This window comes from Ambystoma mexicanum, chromosome 2p, assembly GCF_040938575.1.
Source record: "Ambystoma mexicanum isolate Mex_15411 chromosome 2p, UKY_AmexF1_1, whole genome shotgun sequence".
Lineage (NCBI taxonomy): Eukaryota > Metazoa > Chordata > Amphibia > Caudata > Ambystomatidae > Ambystoma > Ambystoma mexicanum.
The window spans coordinates 707,110,818-707,136,894 of record NC_090923.1 but is presented as its reverse complement, the minus strand read 5'-3'; the positions used below and the strand labels follow the sequence as shown (position 1 = coordinate 707,136,894).

Genomic DNA, 26,077 nt, shown 5'->3' with positions numbered 1-26,077 from the left:
CAACCACCAGGTGGGGTCTGGCCGCTCCTTGAATGCTCCTGGAATGCTCTGGTGACTCAGATAGGTTCCTGGGGGAGTCAAACATGTTGTCCCTAGTGGCCTCTCATGTCGGGGGGTGGACAATGTTTGGGCAGATCTACGCAGCTGCCTGTTCCCCTCCATGGTGTTTGCGGAGATCTGTGTCAGGTTCGGGCTCCCTGTTCTGCATCTCTTAGCCTCTCCAGTCTCTGCGAGGGTTCCTCTCTTCTGCTCCCGGTTCCCGGACAAAGGGGGTTTCGGGGTGGATGCCCTCGCTCTGGAGTGGGCTTGGGGTCTCCTTTATGCCTTCCCTCCTCTCCCCCCTTCCTACCTGGGTGGTTCAGCGCATCAGGGAAAGCAGGGTGACTATGCTGTTGATTGCTCCTTTCTAGCCCCGTCAGAGCTGATTTCCCTCCATGTTGGAACTTCGGTCCCAGGAGCCTTGGTGGATTCCGAGGTGGCCTTGTCCACTGCAGGGGGGTGTGGGATTTCGGGGTCAGACAGATTCAATGGTCGGTTTGGCTATTGCACGGTCTCGGTTAGTCTCCCAGGGTTTTTCGGGTCATGTGATTGAGTCGATCCATATTGCTCGTAGACCTTCTACTGAAGGCGTATGACAGGCACTGGGGTCACCTTCTGGCTTGGTGTGGGTGGTCTGGGATCCCCCCCATGTTTTTGTCTGCTCGCTATTCTCCAGTGTCTCCAGGAGGGTTTTGACAAGGGCCTGTCAGTCTCCACGCTTTGCTCCCAATGGGGCTCCATTAAAATCCTCTTGGGAGACTCTGATGGCCACCTGGTGGCGGAGGTCTTAATGCAGAGGTTTCCTCAGGTTCGCTCTACTTCCCGTCCTCATACCTACAAGGACCTGAGAAAGTCAACCACTTTATGAAGTCTTCCACCATCTATCGATACTTGGCTCCTTGGTAGCTGTTAGGCAGAATCACCTGCAGTACCCTTTGGGAACACTACAGGTAATTAGGACTACAAGTGTAAGCACAATTTCACCTTTGGTACAAGCCTGTCCTACACAGTAAAGTGGTAGTGATGACTGAGCAGCCTGACTTATCTCAAGAGTTTAAGTGAGCAGTAGAAAAAGTTACACAAAGAAGCGACCAATACAGTGATTCAAGTAAACACTTACTCAAGGTGTCTTAGTAAAAGACTATACATTTATTTACTCAATCATTTATAAAACATTACACTAGCACAAGCAGGCAGCTCAATATCACACACTAATACACCACAAAAATCCAACCGGTAAGTAATTGAATAAGTTTAGCTCAAAAATGAAGTGTGAGCAAAACAACACTTCAGATACTTAAGAAGGGAGGGAAAAGACAAGGTTATCAGAATAGACAGCCCAAATACATTCATAGCCTGCCTATGAATGTATTTCAATTAAATACAACCAGCAATTCTTCTCAATAGGCCTGGGCCAAAGCCTTTGCCACAGATTTTTAAAGGATTTGGCTAGGGGTAAAGTTTGACGAATGTTTAGGGAAGGACAAGCCTTCATAGTTGAGGAAAGTTTCACGCACTTTCTCGATGGCCGAAAATATTTCTGGACCGCGTTTGCCCAGTACCTTTTTGAATAAAGAAAGCTGTAGGGCAGTTGTTCCTGGCAGTTCGAGCAGATCCCGCTGTTCCTGAGCTTCAGTCGTGGGGACAAGAAGGAGGACGTCGGGAGGTTCCAGCACTGCCCAGGGAAGAGGACAAAAGCTGTAGCAAGATGTCGGTTTAAGGTTTGAGTGCCTTAAAGTCCCCCTGGTTTCCTTCCCTCTGGCTATCCGGTTTTCAACAGCATCGGATGGTGTCCAGGTGGCTTGCGAGTTGGTTGTTCCCACCAAACTCAAGGGAAGAAGTTAACCTTGAAGGGCTTCTCTGTCGTCAGAGTTTCAGGCAATTCGGACAGGCAGCAGGGCTTCACTGGTCATCCAGGAGTTGCAGCAGTCCTCATCCTTGCTCTCCTCTTCGGTTCTTTCGTTCCAGTGGTCAACTCTGCTTTCCAAGTCACAGAGACCTGCTTTTAAACAGTATTCCCCTATTCATCCCACCATGGCTGTCACTCACACAGCAGGGTGGTTGTCCTTGCCGGACAGCCAGCCGACTAATCACACCACAGTGCATTCAGGTCTCTTAGGAGACTAAGCACAGGGAGGTTCGGGCACCTCCCTCACATCCTGTCCACCCCAGACATTCTGGCACCAGAGGAGGGCTTCAGTACAGAAGCCCGCCAAAGGGCATGGACAAAGGGACCAAACCTGGTTTGGCGCGCAGAAACAAACACAAGAAGGACTTTTCCTAAAAGAAATGGTGAAAAAAAGATGACCAGAGTCTGTTTTTACAGATAGGTCTGGGGCGCCATATTGAAAAACATGGCTACCCCTGATTTTAAGCTACCGTTGTTACGGTCGTGAAAAATCACGATAGTTGATCTAAACCACTGCCACCAGCCATTTAAAATAGGAAAAGGTAACATTTTGCTGTTACAGGAGTGTTTTGACTCTGGGGAAGCGAAGCAACCCCTCCAGCACTCTATAGTAAGATTGGGTGTGCTGGGTCAGTAATTTTAAAGAGACTAGTAGAGTCAATTTAATTTTACATACCCTGGGAGACAGTAGTCAGTCTCAGGGAAGGTATTTAAACCTTGGGGAGTCTGAAAGACACCCCTGTGCCACTACACTGAAGGTGCCTTGTGACACACAGAAATAGATGATGCCACTGGAGTTGTTTTAAAACTCCATAACCAAAGAACACAAAAGTAAAACACACATCAAAATACATGAAAGAGTGGGGAAAAAAGGCTCACACTCTTTCCAGGTAAAAAAATAAATCCCAGAAATCCAGCAAAGTTGCCGGGGGTCTAAAAAAGTAAGGGAAATGAGCACATTTGGAGAATTCCCCCTAACAGTAGCTTTCCACTGCATAGCTATGCTGCGTTTAGCTAGTATGTAAATTAAGTTTTAAGTTTTTAATCTTTACAAGGGACTTCTGCTTCGTGCTTTTCTTAAACTGGTGCAACATACAAGGTTCCGGGGATTGGATATTCAGATTAATACCCCCTTGACCCACTTTACTCACCACTTTCCTCCAAAAGGAAGGCACCACCGATATCCCCCAAACATATGTATCAATCCTGCATTCTCTTCATTAAATGTGGGACATGCCTGCTTACTCACCCCTTTGAATTTTGCTATTGCAGCCGGTGTTAGATACACCCTTTGTGTGATGTAGAATTAGATTAGCTGTAGCTTGGCGTTTCTAGATACTTTTTTGTGATGTAGGATTATACCTTGCCACTCTTTGTCCTCAAACATTCTCCCCAATTCTTCCTCCCATCTACCCTTGCATGTCATTTGTGCTCTTGAGGTGCGGTCTATTAGTACCTCATATATCCTGGAAATAGCATTAACCCCTCTGAAATGTTTGAGTGTTTCCGTGTCTTCACACCCTATAGTCTCCTCCGTGACGGCTGGCCACCTACCTTTTATAGTACGTATCATAGTCCTGTGTAGCAGGAACAGACCCTGATGTATATTCGTGGCCACTCTTAGTTCCGTGAAATCCAGCAACCTGTTTTCGTTCCTCAAATCCCCTATAGTCGCAATCCCGCTGGCCTCCCAATGAGTCCTCACTCTCGTTCTATATCCATGCATATCCACCACTACCACTGCTAAGGGTGTCTGTGGCGATATCGGGCCTCCTAGTCCTATGATTCTGCAGGTCCTCTAACATATCTGTATTCCCAACATCACTAAATGGGGATGGCTATACTGTTCTCTCAGGGAAGTCCAGATTAGATCCCTGAGAGGTAACCTTTTTAATGCTGGTTGGAGGAGAATTGTATCACGGTACGGTCATCTGCCATCCACTGCGCTACATAATGCAGCTGGCATGCCAGAAAGTATAGTTAAAAATTCAGGATCTTCAATCCACCCTGCGCGTATGGCCTCTGTAAGACATTCAGTGTGCCAAAGTTATCCAACACCTCCAACACAGATGGCAGATTCACCTCCGGGGCCCTGAGGTAGAGCAACATATCATCTGCGTACATTGACCCTATGTGCTGCACCCCATCTATTCCTATGCCAGCATTGCTATATTCCTGTCTCAGGAGTGCCGCAATGGGTTCAGCTGCAAGTATGTATAGCATTGGGGACAGCAGGCACCCCTGTCTCATCCCTTTATGCAGTTCCCATTTTTCAGAAAACATGGAACCAGTCCTGACCCTAGCCATCGGTTGAGTGTATATTAATTTCACAAAAACGAGGTTATGGCAGATGAAGTCACAGGTCCACAGCGCTTGTATAACAATTAAAGAGATCAACCAATGCTGCAGGTGTCTGGGTGGTGTGGGTATACTGCCAGTATAAATCCACGAGATAAGTTATGAAGAACAAAGGAGGTCCCAGTCTTTCTGCGCCAAGGAATTGGAATTTATTAAAGGTGAAAAACGCCTGACAAGTTTTTCAAGCTGCATACAGCTCTTCTTCAGAGGCTACAGTTATACAAAAATGACAAGCAAATTATAAATATATTACAATGTATGCAGTTGGTGCAATGTATCAAAAACAAACAAAGGTACAAGGGAAGGGAAAGGAACCAGGGCAAGGTGCAACCACAATTTACACATGTGCAGTACATGTAAAAAACCAAATAATAAATGAGGGTGAATTACCGCAAGTTGTCAATTTCATTCGTAGCAGCACGTGTGCATGGGAACAATTGCAAAGGAAAATTAAAGCACAATTTTAGAAACAGAGGTTGACCTTATTAATTTCACCCATTTCATGTAGTTGAGACCTATTCCCATGTTACCCATAGAGGCATATAACCAGTTACAATGAACCAAGTAAAACACCTTGATAGCGTCCAATGAGGCCACAGCACATTGCTCAACCCTGTCTCTCGTGCAATGGATGACATGGTGCAGTTGCCTCAGATTACCAGCAATACTCCTCCCATGAACATATCCGGTCTGATCTTGATTGACTAGGGTTGGTTTTACTTTCCTAAGTCTATTCACCTGGCGTGCTGTGAGGATCTTAGAATCCTGGTTTAATAAAGACAACGGTCTGTAGGAATTACGGTCCATGCCCTCCTTGTTTGGTTTAAGGAGTGGGATTATCACAGCCTCACACATACTTCCTGGGAGGATACCCAATTAATATGCTTCATTGTACAACCTGGCGAGCAGTGGTGACAATGTATCTACATAAACCTTATAGAACTCCCCTGGTAGCCTGTAGCTCCTCCTCTAACTCTATACGTGGGTCAGTGTATAACTCTTTGTAATATTCGGAAAATACTTTATTAATACCTGATTGTGTGTTTACCTCCTCTTTATCTGCTTTTAGAATGGTATGTATCAGAGATCGTACATTTCTATTTTTATATAGCCAGGCTAACATTCATCCTGGTTTATCCCCTTGCGCGTGACTTCTTTCTAGATATCTCGCATAGCTAAACTTACCCAGCCTATCCCAGTGTGTTATCCAATGATACCAAAACTTTAGGAATCTACCTTGACTCCTCACTATCGCTCAACAGACAAACTAACGCAGTAATCTCAGCTTCTGCATACACGTGCAAACTCATCACGGCTTGCCGTCCCTTCCTCACTACTGCTAACTGCACCATCCATGCCAGAACTCTGGTTATGTCCAAACTTGATTATTGCAATGCACTTTACCTAGGGACAAGCCAACGCAGTCTAAACAAACTTCAGGTCATTCAAAATAATGCTATCAGAGCAGCCCTTAATCTCCCTAGATCCTCACACATCTCTGACACCAGGAGAAGTATACACTGGCTATCAGTTACCCAAAGAATATCCCTTAAAACGCTTGCGCTTACTCACAAATGCATGGCCAATCAGGCCCCCATTTATCTGGCCAACGCTTCACTCACCACACCCCTACCCGCCGGCTGAGAACTGCTCAAGCACACTGTCTTGCCGTACCCAGGTACAAACTGCATAAAGCAGGTGGGGCGAGCTTCCCAGTTCTTGCCTCTAAACATTTGGAACTCACTGCCTCTCTCTCTCTGGACTGAACCCTCTTCCTACTCATTCAAGTGTAAAGTCAAGCTGTGGCTGATCACACAAGATGCATAAAAACTCCCTCCTGGTACTGTGAACACTGACTTACTTCTGCTTGACTTGGCCTATTCCTTCCAGGCTCTCACATTTTGTAAATACACTGTATATCTTCTGTAATTATCCTCTAAATATCTTAATGCTTATCTCCTTGTTCCATGTATTTCTACGTGACTTTTATGTTCTTGCCTCTCTGTATATATAATATGCAAGTCTTACTCTATGTATCGATGAAAATGAACTGTGTTGTATACTTTGTAATTGTAACCTAAGATATGCGCCCAGATGCCTTTGGGCCAGGCACGCTATACAAATAAATAAAATACAAATAAAATACAAATACACGCCTGCCTCAATCTGATTTCTCCCTCTAAATGTTCCTCTCTAGCTTCCTCCCGCCGTTCCAGGTCCAATAATTTGCTTTCCGCATTGTTTAAGTCTTTAGTGATGGCTTTCTGCACCCCCCCTGCTGTGGCTATCATCTCTCCTCTAATCACTTAATATGTTTCCCAGATTGCGCCCACTTCCATAAACTCTGCTGTGCTTTTTTTAATATGTTCTGTAAACGCTTTATCTTGCAACAATTTGCTTCTCAACCTCCAAGTGGGTATGGGCGGTCTCGGGTGTGACACCCTCCATATTGCTAACAGAGGAGCATGGTCTGACAAAACCCTATCCTGATATTCAGCCTCTGTAAATTCCCTCACGTATTCCTCCACCGTGAACAAATCATCTAGTCTTGTGTAAACTCTGTGTGGGGCAGAGAAATGCAAGTATTCTCTTCTATCCCTGTGTAGTGACCTCAAAATGTCTTCCAACAGAAAATGGTTCATGAGAGTGCTCAAGACCTTTGCTGGTGGGGCTGGTCTTTTATGCTTAGTGTCGGACATATCCATAGTGGGATTCATGGTGCAATTGAAATTTCCACCCCATATAACGACCCCCACCCTGAAGGGGCCTAGCCTTGCATACAATGACCTAAAAAATACTGTGTCATCTTCAGTTGGCACGTAAGTGTTTGCTATGCATACTTCCCGATTCTCAAGCATGCCATGTAGTATAGCCATCCTACCCTCCTTATCGGTCTTAGTACTTAGTACCTTGAATGGGATAGCAGGATTCACCCATATTAGGACTCCTCTTGAGTATGTGGAACCCACCATCACCCCACCATGTGCTGGCCAGTTTCTTGTGTTTCTGTGCATTCAAGTGTGTTTCCTGCAATAGCACTATCCCAACCCTTTGCCTCCTTAAATACGTAAACACCCTTTGACGCTTGAAATAGTTATTGAGACCTTGGACATTCCAACTCATAATTCTTACCCCTTCTGCCATTGCGCGCTAATTCCCAGGATTCTAGTGGGAGTTTTGGACTGCCCTCAGTTCTACTTGGGATGATGTGTGTGGTATGTTCCCTATTTTGACAGGCTCCCCCTTTTTCTTCTCTACCCTCTCGTTCCCCCAACATACAACAAAACTTCCCCCAACTGTAACTGTCCAGCAATGACATGCATGCTTAGACTACTCCCGCTTCTGCTCCTCGAAACACCCAGTCAAAATCTGGGGCTCCTGGTGTCCAACAGGTGGGTACAATAGTGTACCCTATATAAGAATAAAGGATATGTGGTAGTAGGTGGTCTCCTATCTTTCATCTGGTTCTTGTTGCTCCTGCTTTCAGCCGCCTCTTGTGGTTAGAGAGTTATTGTCACTCTTCAAGTAAGATTTCATCCACAGTGGCCCGTCATGCAAATCACTAACATCTAATTGTTCTAGCCGTTCAAAACGTCCTGTGGCTGCCGCCAGGCTTACTGCTCGTCTCTTCCTCCTGTGCTCACTCCTCAAGTGGTGGGATCTTCTCATTATCCATCCAGTCTTGTGCATCAGATGACATCTGAAAGAACAAGGCCTTTCTTTTACGGAGGATTTGCAACGTGGCAGGGTTGATTAGCATATATTTAATACCAGCCTTTTTCAGTCTCACTTTTGTGGTAATAAATTGTGCACAGCTTTTTTGCACCTTGAAGGTGCAGTCAGGATACATAGCCAGTTTTGCAGAGGCCCTCTGTATGTCGCCCCCATTCCTGGAGAATGCTAGGATCTTCTCTCTGCCCTTATAATTGAGGACCTTCGCTATTATAGGCCTTGGCAGAGCTCCTGGCGGAGGCTTCCTTACCAGGGAGTGGTGTGTGTGCTCTATAGTGAACCCCTGAGTCAAGTTTCTAGCACCCAGCTCCTGCAGCAGTAGGTTTTCTAGATAATTGGTGGGGTCGGACCCCTCCATTCCCTCCACAATCCTTATGTTATTACACTGTGCCCTTCCCTCGGCATGTTCTGCTCTGTCCTCCAGCAGCTTCACCTTTTGTCTTAAAATGTCTACTTCTTAGAACATCTGCTTTCTCTCTGTGGTGTTCTCCTGCAACTGCGTTTCCAGCTTGCATGTGCGCTCCGCCAGCCCACGTACATCTTGCCGCAACAGGCCTACATCTATCCTGACATCATCAATCTTGGATTCAATTGTGGCCTGTGATGCTGCAATGGCATTTAGGATCTGCTGGTTTACGTGATCTGCATCTTCCTTGTGACCTCTGCTCTGTTCTTTTTCCTATGTTTGTTTGTGGCCTCCGTAGGGCCCTTCGGGCCCTTTGCAAAGGCTTCCATGGTAGTCTGTTTGCCTTTCGCTTTATTGCCTTTTGCTGCCATCAATTCTGTTGTGCCTAACACCCACTCACCCCTTAAGGACTTTCTTAAGTTTGTGGCCTTACAGTGCCTGCACTTACGGTTTCCATTCCAGGGACTCTGATGGTTTTACTAGTTCTCTGTGTCCCCCATTCCCAGTCGACTCCCTGCCAGCCAGTAGTATTGTTATTGTACTCAGGGTCAGGACTACATTGGTCTACCTTTTCATTGGAGCTTCAGGTGACTATTGTCTGCTTCACGACTGCTCTGGGCTCCTCTGTCTCGCGTAGGTCCGGGTACTTGTTACTTATACCGTGCTCCCTCCTTCTCTGGCCTCTCTTTGGTGCCTGATGACATCTGCTTCATTCAATGGTGGCCTTGTTGACCTCTTGTCCATCTTGTCCATCTGGTAGTGCTTGCTCTCTGCTCCCGATCTTCTTCTTGCTTCCTAGATGGGGTTGCAGCCTTCATATACTGTCATAGTGGGCTCCGCGCCCCCAGGTTATCCAGGTGTCTTGCCTATACAATGGCCTTCTTGCAACCCCTGTACAAGCCTCACAAGCTGCTATGCATTAGCCCTACTCCTTACCACTTTGGTCCTCTTGAGCCCCAGCAACCATGTCCTGCTTACTGCAAACTGCCCAGGCTGCTGCTTCACTGATGCCCCCTCGGCGCCACCAGTAAACTTGCGCTCCTTCTACTGATGTGCTCCGAACGCCACCACCACCTCCACTGTGTGTCCCGAGGGGCAGTTTGAATTCAGCCACAAGGAGGACACTGCACTTGCCACTCATTGCCTCCCCTTTTCCACTGTGCGCCTTCTTGTCTCGCTCCGAGGCAGCACCCCAGTTGCACCACTAGTCCGACATGCAAATGCTGCTGTACCTCATCTTTGCCGCCAGTGACTGGCCAAAAGGATCAGGGTACAAATCATGTGTCCCCACCCTCTTTCTAGCTGAATTGTGGCTGCGGCTTAAGGGTTTCTGTGCCCTAAGCACCAGACTATTCTCACCAGTGTGGACTTATCCGCCTATATTCACCATGTGTTTCAGCTGGCGCTGTACCTGTGCCTACGTTTTGTGGCCCCCTCTCAGCCAGCCACTTTGTTGTATCCTTAGTTGGCTCTCACACTCTTCTGACATATGCGTATCTCCCAGACCGGGAGGCGCTGCCGTAATGTGGCTATAAGTACTGTCTGTTAATGTTAAGCCAGTTCTCAGACCACCTTATTTTCTAAACGCAGCTGGGGTGCTGAATTCTGTTTTATCTTGAGCCACAAAATATTTGGGTCAGTCCGGCTGAAGCGAGTCAGGTCCTTTACTAATGTTATGTGCATGGCAGAGAAGCACAGCGTTGGTCTTTGCTCAGGCGAGCAACACATCGCTGTCATGATTCCTGCCCCTCATGTCCCCTGCCCTCCAAGATGTCAGGCTGGAGCCAGGCCACGATCACCTACATGGCCCTCAAGGGCCTCTCCATCCCTCCAAAGACCCACTTGGAGTCAGACTTGGCCCTTGTGGCACCAGACTCCTCACTCACTCCCATAGGATAACATTGGGGATTGGACTTGTAGTGCATTGATGGGGACAAGATGAATGCCCCCACATATTTCGGTTCCCAGAACTGCATGTGCGGTCTAGTCTTTTGGGTGTGGTTCAGCCCAGAGACACCTGGGATACCCAGAGATTATTTAAGCCACACCCAGGCTGAGAAACATGCTTTGCGTTTTCTGCACCTGCAGCGTGACACTCACCGTGTTCGGATCGGTCTCCAGTAGGCCTGCATCTTTCTTCTGCGCTCAGCTCCTGCAGAACAAGAACACCGTTAGGAACAGCCTTACCTTGCAGCGCTTCTGCCCATCATTCATCGCTCCTTCTGTTCTGCGGGCATCTTCGGGGGTGTCATTCCCATCCCGGCACGCCGCTTCCTAAGGAAAAGGGAAAAGAACAGAAAAAAGGCATTAGTAAGCATTCTGCAAATCTTCGCTTATTTTTAAATACTGTACGAGCTTCAAACGCTTACCTGAATCCCAGCCGCTGTTGGGGAACTCTGTCCCTGGAACTTCTAATCCATCTGCAAGAGGGAAAAGACACTCCAGGTTAGCGTGGAAACATCTAGAAGCGCTGCATACTGCGCTCACCCACCGCATTTCTTCTTCATAACCAGCATTGACGCTGAAAACATTGCGGCACCTAAAAGACACAGAAAAAGAACTCAGTTCAATATAAATAAGAAAGGGGTGCATCGCGCATTGCGCTCTCACTCACCTTCAGCGCTACTCATCTCACCAGCACGCCGCTATCCCCGGACACCGGCCATCATCTAAGGAAGGAAAGGAACAAAGTTAGAGAACTGTTCAAAAGACTCATTATACTTACCTGTCGGACTCTTGCCAGTGAAGTAACTAGGCAGCAACGAGCCTGCATCAATCAACGCACCCCTGCGCTGAAAGCAGGACGGAGAGCACACTATCCAAGAAAACAAGGCCCAGTCTCCAGTCGAATAGCCTCCAGGGAAGGGTTTGAGGTCGTAAGAGGTCAGAACAGGCTGAGTGACGTCCCTGTGGATACCAGGTGAGTGTTACAGAACGCAAAGCCTCACATCAAAATCCACCTGGACGTCATGGAAACATCAGAAACCGACCAGTTAGCCCACATGTTGGGCTGCCACAGTTACAATTCCTCATGCTCAATACAGTTTCTGATTGTCCTCGTTCTCCACAATCGCTGACCAGCATCCAACTTTCTGCTGGTAGCACGCACCTTCTCCAGTCGTGCCGTGCTGACCCTCCTTGCTGCGTACAATTACAGCACTGTACTTTTTTTTTCAGCAGCGCTGGGCATCTTGGCTTGTCATCTCATTGCTGGATACAGACTTACTATCTGCTTGCAACTTTGTATCTTCCTCACATACAGCCTCCATCTTGCTCATGAGTGTGCACCTCCTTCTTGCATCATGCATTCCATTTGTGACCCTGAACGTTCGATTCTAACTCTGTTTTGTCTCAGGATCATTGCGGATGGGCAGGAGCTCTAGCGGAGACACGTCATACTTCATGGCCTCTTAGCCACGCCCCCCTCCATCCATACTGTTGTCTCCATGGTTTGTGGCTTCTGGCCTACCAGTTCCTGACCACGTTCAGGGTCGCACTACCAGGGGTTTGGCTGCTTCCTGGGCGTTTGCTCAGGGGGTTTCTCTTCAGGAGATTCATAGGGCTGCCACCTGGGCAGATCAGGGCACTTTTGTCAACCACTATCGGTTGAATGTCTCCCACTATGGAGATGGTTCCTTCAGGGTTGGTGTTTTGTCTGTTGGGATGTAATTGTGGAGTCATTAAAGGTGTGCTATTTTGTTGCTGCACTTTCTGCCTCTGTGTCTCATTGGGACCTCTCCCGTTGCTGCTATGGTATGCCTCATGAAGTAAGTACTGGAACGGGGAAGAGTGGACATGGAGGTAATGCTCTAATTACTTAACAGTAATCTTCATGGCTCCTAGTCCTACTGTTCCTCGTCACAGTACTGATGCCCCCTTCCCTCCCAGCGGGGGGGAGGGGTCCCATGCCATGGCTTGTATATGTTAAACTGGATGCTGAGGGTTAAGCAGAGTAGTTATACAAGCACTGTGACGAGGAAGGGTATTACTAGGAGTAATGAAGATTACCGGTAAGTAATCAGAGCATTTCTGAATGCATGAGGTGGCATTGTCCAATCCTATGTGGTTAGAAGCTCACAAAGCAGTTTGGGGTATGTTCTTATTTTGAAACTGGTTCCCTAGGTGAAGTTCTTGCTTAGAGATTGGATCATTTTGCTCAGTACTTTTCAGCAATCTTGAGGCAAACACTAAAATGTATTATTTTTTCAATTCACCTAGACTAGTAATACTGCTCCTAAACCAGTACTGCTATCATCTGTACCTAGGAATGTTTTTCTCCTATGAACATAGATTTTAAAATATGGTGAAATGTCCATCGCAGTGAGTTGTCCCTGATTCATCACAACTGTTTTAACCTGTGGAGAAAACTGTAGTACTGGGGTCCAAGAAAAATCATCAGCTTGCTTAGTTTCCTTAGGGTGACGTCTGGGTGGGTCAGGGTCACGCGTATCTCCATCTTGATATTGTTCACTTTGGTAGCTGGCAGATGAAAGACAGCCCCTTGAAAGTGCAAAAATTGCAGCTGCTGCACCTCACCCGAAACAATTGTCCCTGGAGGGGAGAGATGGCTGCTGTCACATGAAAATGCAGACAATGTGTCTTGGGACATGAAAATCATGTTGACAATGAACTACCCCGTTCCTTGAGGCAGGACCCCATTGGTTCAAAAAATCGGTTAGAATCAAGGGCAAAATGCAGCTCCCTAGTGAACATCATCACTCCCCTCCTTTAGCTCATAATTGGTGTATTCATTACTTTTTTTCAGTAATATGCTAACTAGAGCCTGTATGGCTGTTTATATTGTATAGGTGGGCTTGGTAAACACGATCCATTAACGTTTCTTGTATTTATTTAATATACATCTTGCTTAATATGCCTCGTTTTACTAATCACATTTTGCAACGGGCAAGAATCACAAACACTGTCGTTTCTATCGCTTCTTTGTACAACCTGCAAATTCCTAAGTTTCTGGCAATACCTGCACTACTAATGGCCCTTTCCAGTATAATACTGTACGTTGATCAGACCCAATATGATTTTCTTAAAATCCCTTCTATTGCCCAGTGATGGCAAACCTATGTGTGTGTGTCTGTATGTATGCTTCTGCTGGGTTTTGTATAGCTCACATACAGGGATACAGTGTTAGAGTAAAACAATATAGATATAATAAACAGGAGAGACTATTACGGGTAATTTGGAGGGACATGGAGAAACCGAAAAGATAGGTTTTAATTTCCGATCCCCAATCATCACCGAATGTTTGATTATCAAACTTAAATCTGATTTACATAATATGGGTCTGCTACGCCAACTTTATAGTACGTTCACATGTCTGTACTTTAAACATGAAAAAGGCAATTTGACCAAATGACTCAACATATTTTCTGCTCACCAGCAAAAAGTATCTTTATTCTTGAATTGAGTTCAATGTATAGTTATAAATGTTTGTCCAGGTATTGATTCGGTGTCAGCATTCCTGAGCAACCATTCCTGAGCCGACATCAGGTTGCTGTCCTTATTTTAGCACTAGCAAAACCATCTCAGATCTAATAATCCCAATATGTACAGATTTACTCATCAACAAGAGGGATTTCCCTGCCCAGCTTAACGTTTGAAATGAAATGAAATTAAACGACATTTTATTTATATCACGCTCGTACACAAGTGTATCAGAGCGCGACCAGGCAAAAAGGGAGGGGAACAATGGAGAACGAAAAAAGAAAACAGCGATGTTACTAGGCCCAGTGACATCTAAGAAAGCACAAGTGAATGGAAAAGGGAAATGAGGGAAAGTCTATGAAAGGGAGGGAGTGGAAAGTGCAGAGCAGAGGAGAGAAAACAGAATAAATATTAAATAAAATAAATAAATAAAGGCGATAAAACCATGATAGTGCAGCCAGCAAGTGGCAGGTGAAAGTTGGTCAGATCAGGTATATCTAATAAGTGCAGAAGAAAAGTGGGAGAGGGACTGTATGGGTACAGATACAGAACCCTAGTGCACAGGGTGGCCTGGAAGCAGTGCAGGAGGGTGGCAGGGTGAGCAGGTACCTGGGCACGAATGACAGAGGGTGTCCAGGTGCACGATGCCAAGAGAAGAAACAGTTCAACAGGGGAGAAGGGGGGCAGAGGCAAAGAGGAGGGTCTTGAGATGCTTCCAGAACCGGAGATGGTTTTCCTCAAGTTTCAAGGTGGCCGGGAGGCTGTTCCAAAGGGAGGCATCAGCCGAAGACAGAGATCTACCCCCAGCTTGTTTCTTTGCAAAACGACTAACCATGAGGGAGTTAGGAGTAAAGGAGCGAAGGGCTCGAGAGGGGAGGTATTTACGAAGGGATAGTTGAAGGTATTTTGAACCCAGGCACCAGAAAGCCTTGTGGACAATGCAGAGGGTTTTACATTTAATCATTGAATCGACTAGGAGCCAATGAAGGGATTTGAGGGCTGAAGAGATACGATCCCAGGGCTTGAGGCCAAGGACAAGTCTCGCAGTTCTGTTCTGGATTAGTTGTGAAGGGCAGAGAGTGGAATAAGGTAGATTTAGAAAGAGGCTGTTACAGTAATCCAGTCTGGAGAGAACCAGAGCTTGGGAGACAGTTAGATTTTGAGGGAAGGAGAGGGAAGGCAAAGTACCTCTAAGGAGGTGCTATACAAAGTTTGACTTTTTGCAGACGTCAGAAATGTGTGCGGAGAAGAAAAGTGTAGAGTCAAAGATAACCCCAAGGCTCTTAGCCGCGCAGGTGGGGTAGGACGAGGGCCAAGGGAGGCTGGCAACAGAGTGAGAGGAAAGGATGGAGATGGTGTACCAATAAGGAGGATGTCAGTCTTAGACATATATCGTTGGCACCAATTTTGAATGGCAATTAGACAATCAGAGATGAGGGAAGGAGAGGAGGAGGCTCAAGGAAGCGAAAATGAGTTGGGTGTCATCAGCATAGCACTGGAAAGTTGAGCAGAAAATGAAGATGCAGTAGGCTCATTCTTGTAATTTATCTTGTTCCCACCCCACACAGGGGCAGTGCTCTTGGCCTCAAATAGCTTTGCAACAGCTTCTATTGTGAGAGGACTAGTGTATGCAGGATATTCAAGCTTCCAGTGGTTGCTCGTAGTCTTCCCTATATCATATCTCATATGTTTATTCCAATTGTACTTTTCTCTGAACCATTATCTTGAAAGTTATAGTTGGCATCTAAATTTAGTTGGTGTATTGACAATCACCACGACCAATGTGTTTTTGCAAGTTGATCGATAAGTTCTTTTCATTGCAGATGTTTTCTAATTTACGGATTGCTTGCTGAATGCCTATTGACGTCTAAGGAAAGGGAGCTTGCTGTCTGTTCCTAGATGTCTATTAGCACCCAGGGATAAGTTGTGGTTTACATATGTCTGAATTTCAACATGCTTCGACCCCAGTTTCGATGGGAAAAGGCTTCCTTATTTTATTGTTAACGCCACGTCTTCCATATAGAAATTAATAGTAAAGTTGGCAGAATGCAACCTTCTTTTAGGCCCCGAATAGTCTGTACTTATTTTGTATGTTTGCCCTTCTACCTGAGTGACCCTTTCTCAGATGTTTCACTATAAGGGACATATATAATATGACATATATAATATTGAGAGTGTGTATGAAGTGCACATACTGCAAGGATCGGCCTTAAATTATTCTGATTACTGAAATCAAATGCAGTAGCTAAATTACAAATCAGCAGATACATCTTCAAAGCAGCAGAATAAGCTTGAGTTTTGCCCTTTGGGAAAGTTCTGAGATAAGTGATGCACAATAGGATATTTGAGCTATCTGGCTTAGTTCTAACATAATTTTAGCTAGTGCTTCACACCAACCATATCCTTCCTGCAGTTATTTGATAATTCTCTGTTATCATGTTACTCCTTTTTTGTAGAAAGGCAACAAAAGCTCTCCTTCCAGGAGCTAAGAATGTGAGTAGTTGACAATATCAATTATAGGAACCAGAATCCCAGACCACAATGTCATGCGTGTCTTTAATAATATGCAAAAAGTACACCTGGGTCTAGCACTCTGGAATGATTTCAGGTTTAATAGCCAGCTCTACACTGGCCTGATTCCAGGCAAGGGTATTTTTGTTACATACATTTAGGTCAGCCCTTTCCTAACAAATTGTCCATGATTTCTCTTTATCTAGATCATCAAGATATCTTTTCCCCACATATGTTATCCTATTTGTTTTCTGGATTGGGGGATCCAGTACTTGCCTTTTTTTTCTACTAAGCATTCTGCTATTATAGTCCAGGATTATTTCAATGTATTTTTTAAAGCAGACCAAACATAGCAGTTCCCTCTGCTTAAGCTTCTGTTTTTTTCTTTTTTGACTTCATTTCATTTTCATATTGTATTATTATTTTAATCTCTAATCATTTATTTGTTGACTAGGGTAATCCAATGAGGGAGCTCTGAGTCGGTGTTGATCTTTTCCTAGTCTCCCTCATATCTTTACCAGACCATACCATACCACCCTGACGCTGGTATTTTCTTACTTTGACACTTGTATTGTTCAAATTCATATTTTAGCTCACTCATTATAACTATACTTCCTCTTTTGTAGTCCAAATTTGTCTGTAATAGTTACCACCCCCCTTTGAATTGTATCATCCTTTTTAATAGCATTCTTCCAACATGAGTACAAAAGTAAAGGATAAAAGCAGTGAGTAAGGTGACAAAAGATAGTGTACAGTGGATTGCAGCCAATTGTCAAAGAAACCAATTCACAAAATATTCTCAGATAGCAGTAGAGTCAGAGACAGCCTTATTGTCTTGAAAGCCATTCAAAAGAGCAACATGTTCCCTCTTCCAGAGTAAATCCGCAACAGCAACTTGACCCACTCGCCAGACCTCCACCTTTATTGGTCATGGCCTTTGACACACCAATACTATCCAAGAGTCTCTCAGAAATTAAAGTTAACTATTATAGTTAGGAAGGAGACCTCCTTCCACTGTCTTTTTCATAAAGATGGGTAGGTGAGTCTGTTGTTGACTCAGATGTCTCTTATACATAAATCACCTTACCTGGTCCTTCTACCGAATGATGACCAAAATTGCCATCTTTCCTTTCTACAACTGGCTATAATTTCCATCCTCAAGTCCGCAGTCTGAACCATTCCACATCATGTGACTGCAGAGGGGTTATTTGCACAAAGGTCTTTTTAAAAACTCTCAAGTTCTGATCACATATTTTGAATGAACACAAGAGAACAGGTAGCCACAGAAAATGACAATATGTTCAACAGGATCACTCCACCTGATATAGTCCATGTATATGGGCTAAAAAGAACAGTCTTGTCACATATGCACAGAAATATTGTATGCATTGAAACCAGAATAATCACGTGACAATAATGGAACAAAAACCTAACATGAAAATAATTAAACAAACAAATCTGCTCCCACACAGCCTAATGCCTTTATATTTGTTGGGGTAGTAAATGGTGTCTCCTAAACCTGAGCCTTATCTGTAGTATACAAATTATTTGATACCACCCTACCCTGGCATCTAATGTTCGTGTTCTCTGTACCACAATAATATCAGTTGTTCTGTGACAATGCCCTCTTTTTCAAGGATGTAATCACATGGAACTGTATAATGATCTTCGGCTATGTGCAAAGGACTGACTTGATTCAGATACACGTCTGACCTGATTTATGTCATGTGCCTGCCCATTGGAGAACACTCCTCCAAAAGACCACTTTTTTATGGGTGGGAATACAGCTCCATTAAGGGGGCCCCAACACCAGAACCGTCATGCCAGGCGACACCCACCCCTTTGTTTTCAATTCATTCTATACCTCCCCTCTGCATCTTCTACTACTTGATTTCTTGCTCCCTACTCTGCCCTAACCCTATATGTTATGCTCCCGTCTATCCCTCCCCATCCCGGCCTCAACCTCTTCCCCTTTCTCCACCAACCCCTCAACCCAACGTCCACTTGCCTGCGCTGTACAACATGGGCTCCGCCATCCTTCCTCTTGCGGTGCAGTCTTCTCTGGGTGGCATTTCCTGGGGGCCAATTTTTGGCACTGGTCAGAAAACATAGCCCAAAGAGCGTGCACTGTCTGATCTCTACCTCATCTGAGCTAGGTAATGGGAAGCAGAGTTGTCCTGGCTGTGTCATTGTAAGTATTGTGCATGTACCCTCAGACCCAAAGCCACTGTTTTATTCATTAAGTTGTCCTTTCACACTCCAGCTTCACAGATCAATTGGACATTGATTCCTAAGTAGTAAGTGATCCAGAAAGGACTATCTCGATATTGCGTGGATTGTGGATGTCATGATGAGATTGAAACGCGGATGTCTTCCCAGAAAATGGGACAACTGTGCATGGCATCACTCACACCTCTTGACAGTGTTATTGCATTTGGAAGGACTATCCATAAAGTCAAATGTTTGCTGTTCTTCTGATTGTTGCAGGTGTCATTAATAGCAATGGACCGGAATGGCAGGTGCTGCGCAGATTTGCCATCACCACACTGCGTAACTTTGGGATGGGGAAGAGGTCTATGGAGGAGAGGGTCCAAGAGGAAGCCCGTCACCTGCTCAAGGCCATAAAAGACACACAAGGTCATTGTTCCTCTGTCACTGATTCCAGACACCTGTTTCTTAAAGTAACATTACAATGTGATTGAAATGATTTCAAGGATAACAGATATTATTAATACCAATAGGCTTGCTGCAGGTTCCATCAATATACTAAGTGCATTGAGCTGTTGCAAGACTGATTGAAGGGATGAGGGCAGGAACAAAGAAGGCAGAGGTTCCCAGTAAACTCTATGAAAGAGAGAAGGTGGTGAAGAGAGGACCCTACATCTAAGGCACATCATAAAGAGAAGCCTTGAAGAACTAAGAGAGAGGCAGCAAGACACAGGCAAAGGGTATTCTGCAACCTCTTAGAATATGATAGCAAGGAAGGCGTGTCAATTATGGGACAGCAGTACAAGAAATACCCATCTAACAAATGCAAGGATGTTGAGAGAGAATCCTATAGGTTAGACGGGCATACAACAACATTTATAGAATAGGGAGACATTCATTGACATTGGCAATAATTAAGCAATGCACACATCTGACTTGATGCAGCTTCAAAGTAATCACTCAAAGTAGACAGTTTGTTATAAAGTGACCCCCCTTCCAAACTGGGGGGGAGACAGGGTTAAGTATCATCAAACAGATTGCGAATGTTCTCGATTCTTGTGTGGATTTAGGAATTAAAAATGAAAAACTATCGTGATAATGTCATTGGATCTTTCTAGTAGTTTAGGCACTATCCAAAATCCATCCGATAACACATATTAAAGGGCCATTCTGTGCATGTGAAAGTAAGAGTGGGTAACAAAGGAGAGAAAACATTGAAATTCCATTGTCAAATGTGCCATGCACAGTGTTGTGTCACGTTTTCCCTTGGATTTGGCTGGCTAGCTATAACATGCGGGTTCCTATGGGGGGATTGCCCACCTGTGACTAAGCAGGAGGAACCTAGCACCTTACAAATGCCACAAGTATCACAGGGCTGTGAATTAGAAGCTGGTTAGCCGTCTCTGCCATGTCTAAGTGCACACCCCCTTCTGTGCCTGCAATACAGTTACATATGATAAAGAGATGTGGAGAAATGTGGGTTCGTGGACTGTTAGGATTACCTCATGGAACTCAATTGTAAGCACCCCTCCTTTGCCCACCACATAAGCACATTGATTCACCCTGACGTAGGCCTGGCAGTGTGTAACAGGCCCCATAAAGTGATACCTCATAAATACATGGGCATGTACATGTGCATGAGCAGAGCAACACAGTAATCAGACTGAATGGCATAGCATATTGGCATAACGTTTTACAAAATTAATATGGAGTCTGAGAGTCGTAGCCAGGATTGTCTAACAAGTGTGGCTTGAAGCTAATGTAGCTGGGCCCACCGCAGTGACGTTAACCTCTGTAAATGCCCACACAGTGCTGCTTAGTGGGCATTTACAGTTTTTGAGTGGGGCTTGCCCGCTCAGGCCCTACCTTGTCTACATCACTGTATGGAGTCAAATTAATGCAGTGACTACTAATTTGTATTAATACATTTTTTAAAATAAAAATACTAATCTCTCAGCTCACTACTTTAAGTAGAAATTAAACAAATCTTAATCCCTTCACAGGGTATAGTTGACAGTTGACGTTTCTATTATGAGCATGTGCTGAAAGTAGAACCCTTTTCAAATCATCAACAACCAATAACGGCTCCATTCATGATGCCCCCAATGGGCAAGGCACAATTTCTCTTTAAAATTCCAAAATCAAACGATACCAAACGATACCAAACGCAGTCACCAGAATACCTGCAAAATGCTGTTTGCTACCTGTCCAAAGGTGAACTAAACCAAAACTATGTATCTTTCACTCAAAGATGGAGAAATGCAATCGTGTAATGCAAAAATAGCTAAAGAGTCATACTTTCTTTGCAAAAACCGAAAGGTATGCACAATGAACAATGATAACCAATGCTACACACTATTTCATAAATGCACCAAATGAAAGCAATAATGCAAGCCACTATGTAAATATGTAATGTAAGGATAATACGTCAGAGTATTCAAATTCAAACATGTTATGCTAGAATGCAATTTCAGAATGGAATACATTGGCAATAGCGAAAGCTAAATAGAAGGTTACAGCATTTTCAATTCAAGTAGCTAATAACCAGCGAGTCAACGTATTGAATGTCTGCCTCTGAATTTAGCACGACATTCCATGTCAATAGATGGGGCCTGTCGAAGTGTGACAGGATCTTCAGACTGCTTCCTCAGCTACACCCCATCAGGACAGTTAACATGCCAGATTCTCAATCGGTCAATCGGTCAGCTTGCCAGTCTATTTAAAGAAGGCTTGCATACCATTTATATGCCTTTTTGATGGGAAAACCCCCAGGAATCTACTTAAATGTCATTTGATGGACAGCCCTCTGAGTCTGGTCTCCCTAATGCAATTCTACTAAGCAGGAATTTTGAAACCCTGCCCCTTAAGATATGATGTATAACAACGTTTAATTGTTACACCCCCCCCAATCGTACCAGTTGGACAGTAATTTAAAGTTTGTTAAACAATTCCCAATTTTACATGGCATATCCGATGCAAATGGAACTGCCTACTCTGTCCAGCGATGCCTACTCTTGACACGTTTAGAAATGCTCTCCTTCTTTGCTAGCAGTGTCAGAAATAACCTTCTGTTCATGTTTTTGTTACCCTTGCAGGAGAAGCATTTGATCCAATGATGTCCCTTCAGAGTGCGGCCGCCAACATGATCTGCTTGGTTATGTTTGGGGAGCGCTTTGACTACAGCGACAAGGCATTCCTGCATATCCTGCATACTATTGATCAGTATTTTATATTCATCCGATCCTTCATTGGTCAGGTATGGAGAGATTCAGAACTCCAAAGGCTGGAGCTGTGTTTTTAAAACATGTATTTATTTTTACTTTTCTAGTTGTTTTATCTCTTGTTGATAGATAATCTTTTATGGTAACCAAGGGGCCTGAGTGCCACTCCTCTACTGTTTGGATGGGCAGGACAAGGCATTTAGGAAGGTAACGAAAGAGAGTGATGAGAAGAGAGAACGAGAGGCATGTAGAATACGAGTGACCTGTAAAGGGATAGATAAAAAATGAGGGAAAGGGGAGTAAGAGGTGATGGAGAGCGAGAGAAAGTGGGAGTAAGAGGGTGAGACATTGAGATACTGAGAAGGCAAGAGATAGAGATGGAACAAGAGGGTGACAGATGAAGAATAAAATAGCATTAAGAGAATGAGGGAGTGAGGCATGAGAAGAAAGAAGGGAGAGAGGGAGAGAAGAGAGAAAGATCGAGGGAGAAGAAAGTGTGAGGAACTGTGTGAGAGAGAGAGGGAGAGACATAGAGAGAGAGAGAGAAAGAGAGAGAGAGAGAGAGAGAGAGAGTCTCTGTGGCCAGTGATACACCTTCATATGTAGTAACACTTACTGAACGTCACTCTTGGGTTTCAGTGGACCACCTTCTCTATAGAGGCAATTAGTGCAACTGACTCTATAGGCCCAATGAATGTTCTCCTTTACAAGGCAGTTGCTTATTATGACCGACACTTGTTTTGGTACAGTTCATGAAAGATCACAGTTGAGGCCAGAGCCCTGCTGAGGGATACACAACCTTAACTGCCCATCCAAAACTAAATCGAAAGTGGCAGCTTCATTCCCTTGATGCATTGGGGCTGGAATAATGAGTTTATTCACAGAATAGTACAATCCAAATGTTTTTTCAGAATATCCAGGATGGAGAAAGTACATTTACATTTATTAAATTTCAGTGGATACCATTATCATATGTTTTGGACTATGTGGAACCCCAGCTGCAGTGTATTATTTGGTGCTTTGACGAGCCAAGACTTTGTAGGGGGTGGGGGGGGTGGACATGGGATGCCACCTTTAATATTGAGAGATCCCTCTGCACTTTTGGTGTGAGGCAGTGTTTTTTTTATTTTCCCTGGCTGGTTTACTTGATTTGTCCCTGATCAGTCTGGATCCAAGCCCTCAGCAGAGTCAATAATACTGTTGTGCATCACTGAGAGACTCTAAGGGTTAGTGTGCACCAAGGCACCATGTTTACTTGGGCGAGTCTCCTCAGACCGCTGGCAGTGTATTCTCAGTTGGTTGGAGACAACCTTTTTTTGACATAATGAGGTTCAATCTCCATGCTCCGGGAGGGAGGGGGCGCCCGACCAGTAACCAGTGTGAGACAAATTGCCAGATGGGCCTCTTTGTGAGTTTGGGGGTAATGGAAAAAGTAAACGGTAACAGAATTACTACAGCTTTTACTGTACCGCTAACTTTTGAGTACCCAAACAATGTGGCTAATCCCTATGACGCTGATTTCTTTGGAGGAATTACCGACACAAAATGTAGAACCCAAAATCAACAGTAATTCAACCATTGGAATTAATGAACGAGGATTTAGCCACAATAAGTTTAATAGCACCTAGTTCCAAGTTGAAACACGTCTGGAAAACAACAAAAAATGGGCATTCATTCCCTTGTGTTAGAATGGTCAATGTTTGAATGGATTTCTAAACTCTGGTCTGGTGGACAGATGTTTAGGAGACCACCCTTGTTAGATGAACAGGGGGCACTCCTGGGAAGATAGCAGACAAATGCATGGTAGCTTGAAGAGCAATCAAGGCTAAATCTCAGGAGAAATTAGGGTCATCAGGGGTCTCCAATGAGCACACACAGTGAAACACCATGAATTACAACTAGACAGTAGTATACAAAAATATTTTATTAATTATAGACCCAATAACAACACATACAAATAATGAAATGTTATAGCAAAACACCACACAAGCAACACACTCTGTAAAATAAACAGTCACTATTGTCAGTTCGGTAAAGTCAATAATCCGCCAATACCTGTAAGGAACAAAGGGTGAACGATGTATATAGCAGAGAGAGTGTTCAGAGATGGCAACCCTAACTTTGTAAGTCCAGCCCTAAGCTGTATGGAGCCTGGTGCTCAATGAGGACGGAAAAGTGTGCGGTCGTGTGTAAAGTCCTCAAAGTACTTCTTAGGATTCAGGAAAAAGTTAGGGGTGGTTCTGAAGGGGTGAAACAGGTTCCAAGAGTCAGGATAGGGTATGCTATGGCGAACAAGGCTGTTCCTGACATTCTGAGGGCTTTGGGGAGCGAATACTACCCAAGCCAAGAGAAGGTCAAAATTAACCTTCTGTGCACAAAGGGTCACTGGTAAGTGGTTTCACTACTCACCGCCCTTAGCTCGGTTTTGGCCCAGATACAGGTCCGGTATGGGACAGGAGCTGCTTCTTGTGATTTGAATGAAGAACAAAAAAACATCAATACAGCATGCCCCAGGGTACTGGAAGGAATGCAGGAAAACCACCTTCAGCAACCGACACTGTTGCACAGTGATGCAAGGGAGCCCTACTCTCGTGGTTTGATGCAGTCTCCTATCTTGCGGCCCAAAGGTGCTGGCATGATGAAATGCTGACACTCCATTATGGCAACCAAGGATTCAGCTGGATAGCCCACTGGATGGCCCAGCGACACTTCTGAACAGGCTTACTTTCAGGGTTAAAAGGAGTCCTCATGAAGGATTGGTCCCACCACTCCAAGGGTTTGAAGCACCTTCACAGCTTTTCTGAGATCAAGTACAAAGCAGGGCTCGACCAGGACAACAACGGGATTCGGGTGCCAGCCCTCTTCAATGCATCTTCATGATCGTCCTTTGTTCTGATTGGCTCCTCAGGATGCCTGGTATCTTTGTCAGATCCATTTGGAATCTGTTGCTGATCTGCTGGAATTAATGCAGGACCTCTCCTCATATCCACAGTCAGGTGAGTGCTCGCACCAGGCCCACCAATGGGAAGATATGTTCCATGCATGCATCCCAGTAGTGGTCCAATATGGGACCACTGAGGTTCTTGTGTTCTCGTGAACACCAGACACCCTGGCACCAGTAGTGTGGATTGGGACCAGACAGTCCCAGCCCACTTCCTGGGTACCCACACACGTGACCTGCAGGAACCCGAGAAAGAAGCGGCTTTTGTGGGCAACTGCATGCCCAAATAAGGATGTCCGTACCCAGGAAAGGCAGGGGGAAGGCCAAAAGACAAAATGGCCAAAGGGACCGACAAAAGATCTCATGGCACGGCCATCTTGGACACTAGCCACAGTCTTGGGCCAAACGTGGGAAAGATAGCATGGCTCGCTAAAATGTGACCCATTTGTGAGAAAAAACTGCGGCTGCCAAAAGTTTGTTGCAAGGCACATTACACAACCGCCAAACATGCCTTAGATGGTGTCTAGGGCTGAAAAACACAATGGCCCCATTGCGCAGTACTGTGAGGTACTTTAAGCAATGATAAAATGTTACCATCAAGGCAACAAATTCGAAAGAGTAAGAGAAACAACGTTTCTCAGTACTGAAAACCTGAAGGATGTGTTATTTTCACCATAACAATGAGTGAAAGGCTATTGAAGTGCAGCTGAAGACTGTGCGCCACTGTAAAAGTCAGGTCAGGATACAGAAATAAATGCAAAAGGTTTGGGAGTTCATGGACTACAGAAAGTTTCTTTTAGAGAAATGTTTTCAAACAGTTGATTCCAACATTTATATCTGGTTAGTCTTGTTTGATAGGGTATGCACTGAGCACAAGGAGATGTAAATGGTAAAGCTATAGGCTTACTCAGTTACATACTTCAGAGTCGAAATGAATGAGTTAAATGACAAAGAAAGAAATAATACAACATGAAAAAAGCTACTGTACGAAAGTTTAAAAAAAACTGACATGGTATGTGCATGGCTTTCTGATGTTGCTGAAGAAAGTAAATGTACGTTAGGGAAAGCTGATTTAGAAGAGTGATGTGGAGCTTGAGTGGATGAATATATGGGAACAAGCTATTTACTTTGATGGACTTTACAGTCACCTCATGTTGGAGTGCCTTTTGGATGCTCACCAACAAATGTGTGTTAGCATCTTGCTGACTACAGAGTCATTGACATGGAGCACATAGATGCAGACCAGTGGGTTGCCACTGAGTAAACCAGACAAGGCAAGGGCCTTCTATAAAACAGGAAGATAGCTAGAAACA

The 26,077-nt window shown here is 44.7% G+C and overlaps 1 protein-coding gene across 3 annotated transcripts in view; it reads left to right on the top strand.

The window, feature by feature from the left end:
• The window catches only part of LOC138566695 (cytochrome P450 2C20-like), a 454,294-nt gene that overhangs the window by 231,897 nt on the left and 196,320 nt on the right, over window positions 1–26,077 (top strand). For all 3 annotated transcript variants that reach the window (XM_069644280.1, XM_069644281.1, XM_069644278.1), the window contains 2 exons: window positions 18,882–19,031; window positions 21,698–21,858. In XM_069644280.1, coding sequence (XP_069500381.1) covers window positions 18,882–19,031; window positions 21,698–21,858 — 311 coding nt within the window. The remainder of the gene's footprint in view (window positions 1–18,881; window positions 19,032–21,697; window positions 21,859–26,077) is intronic.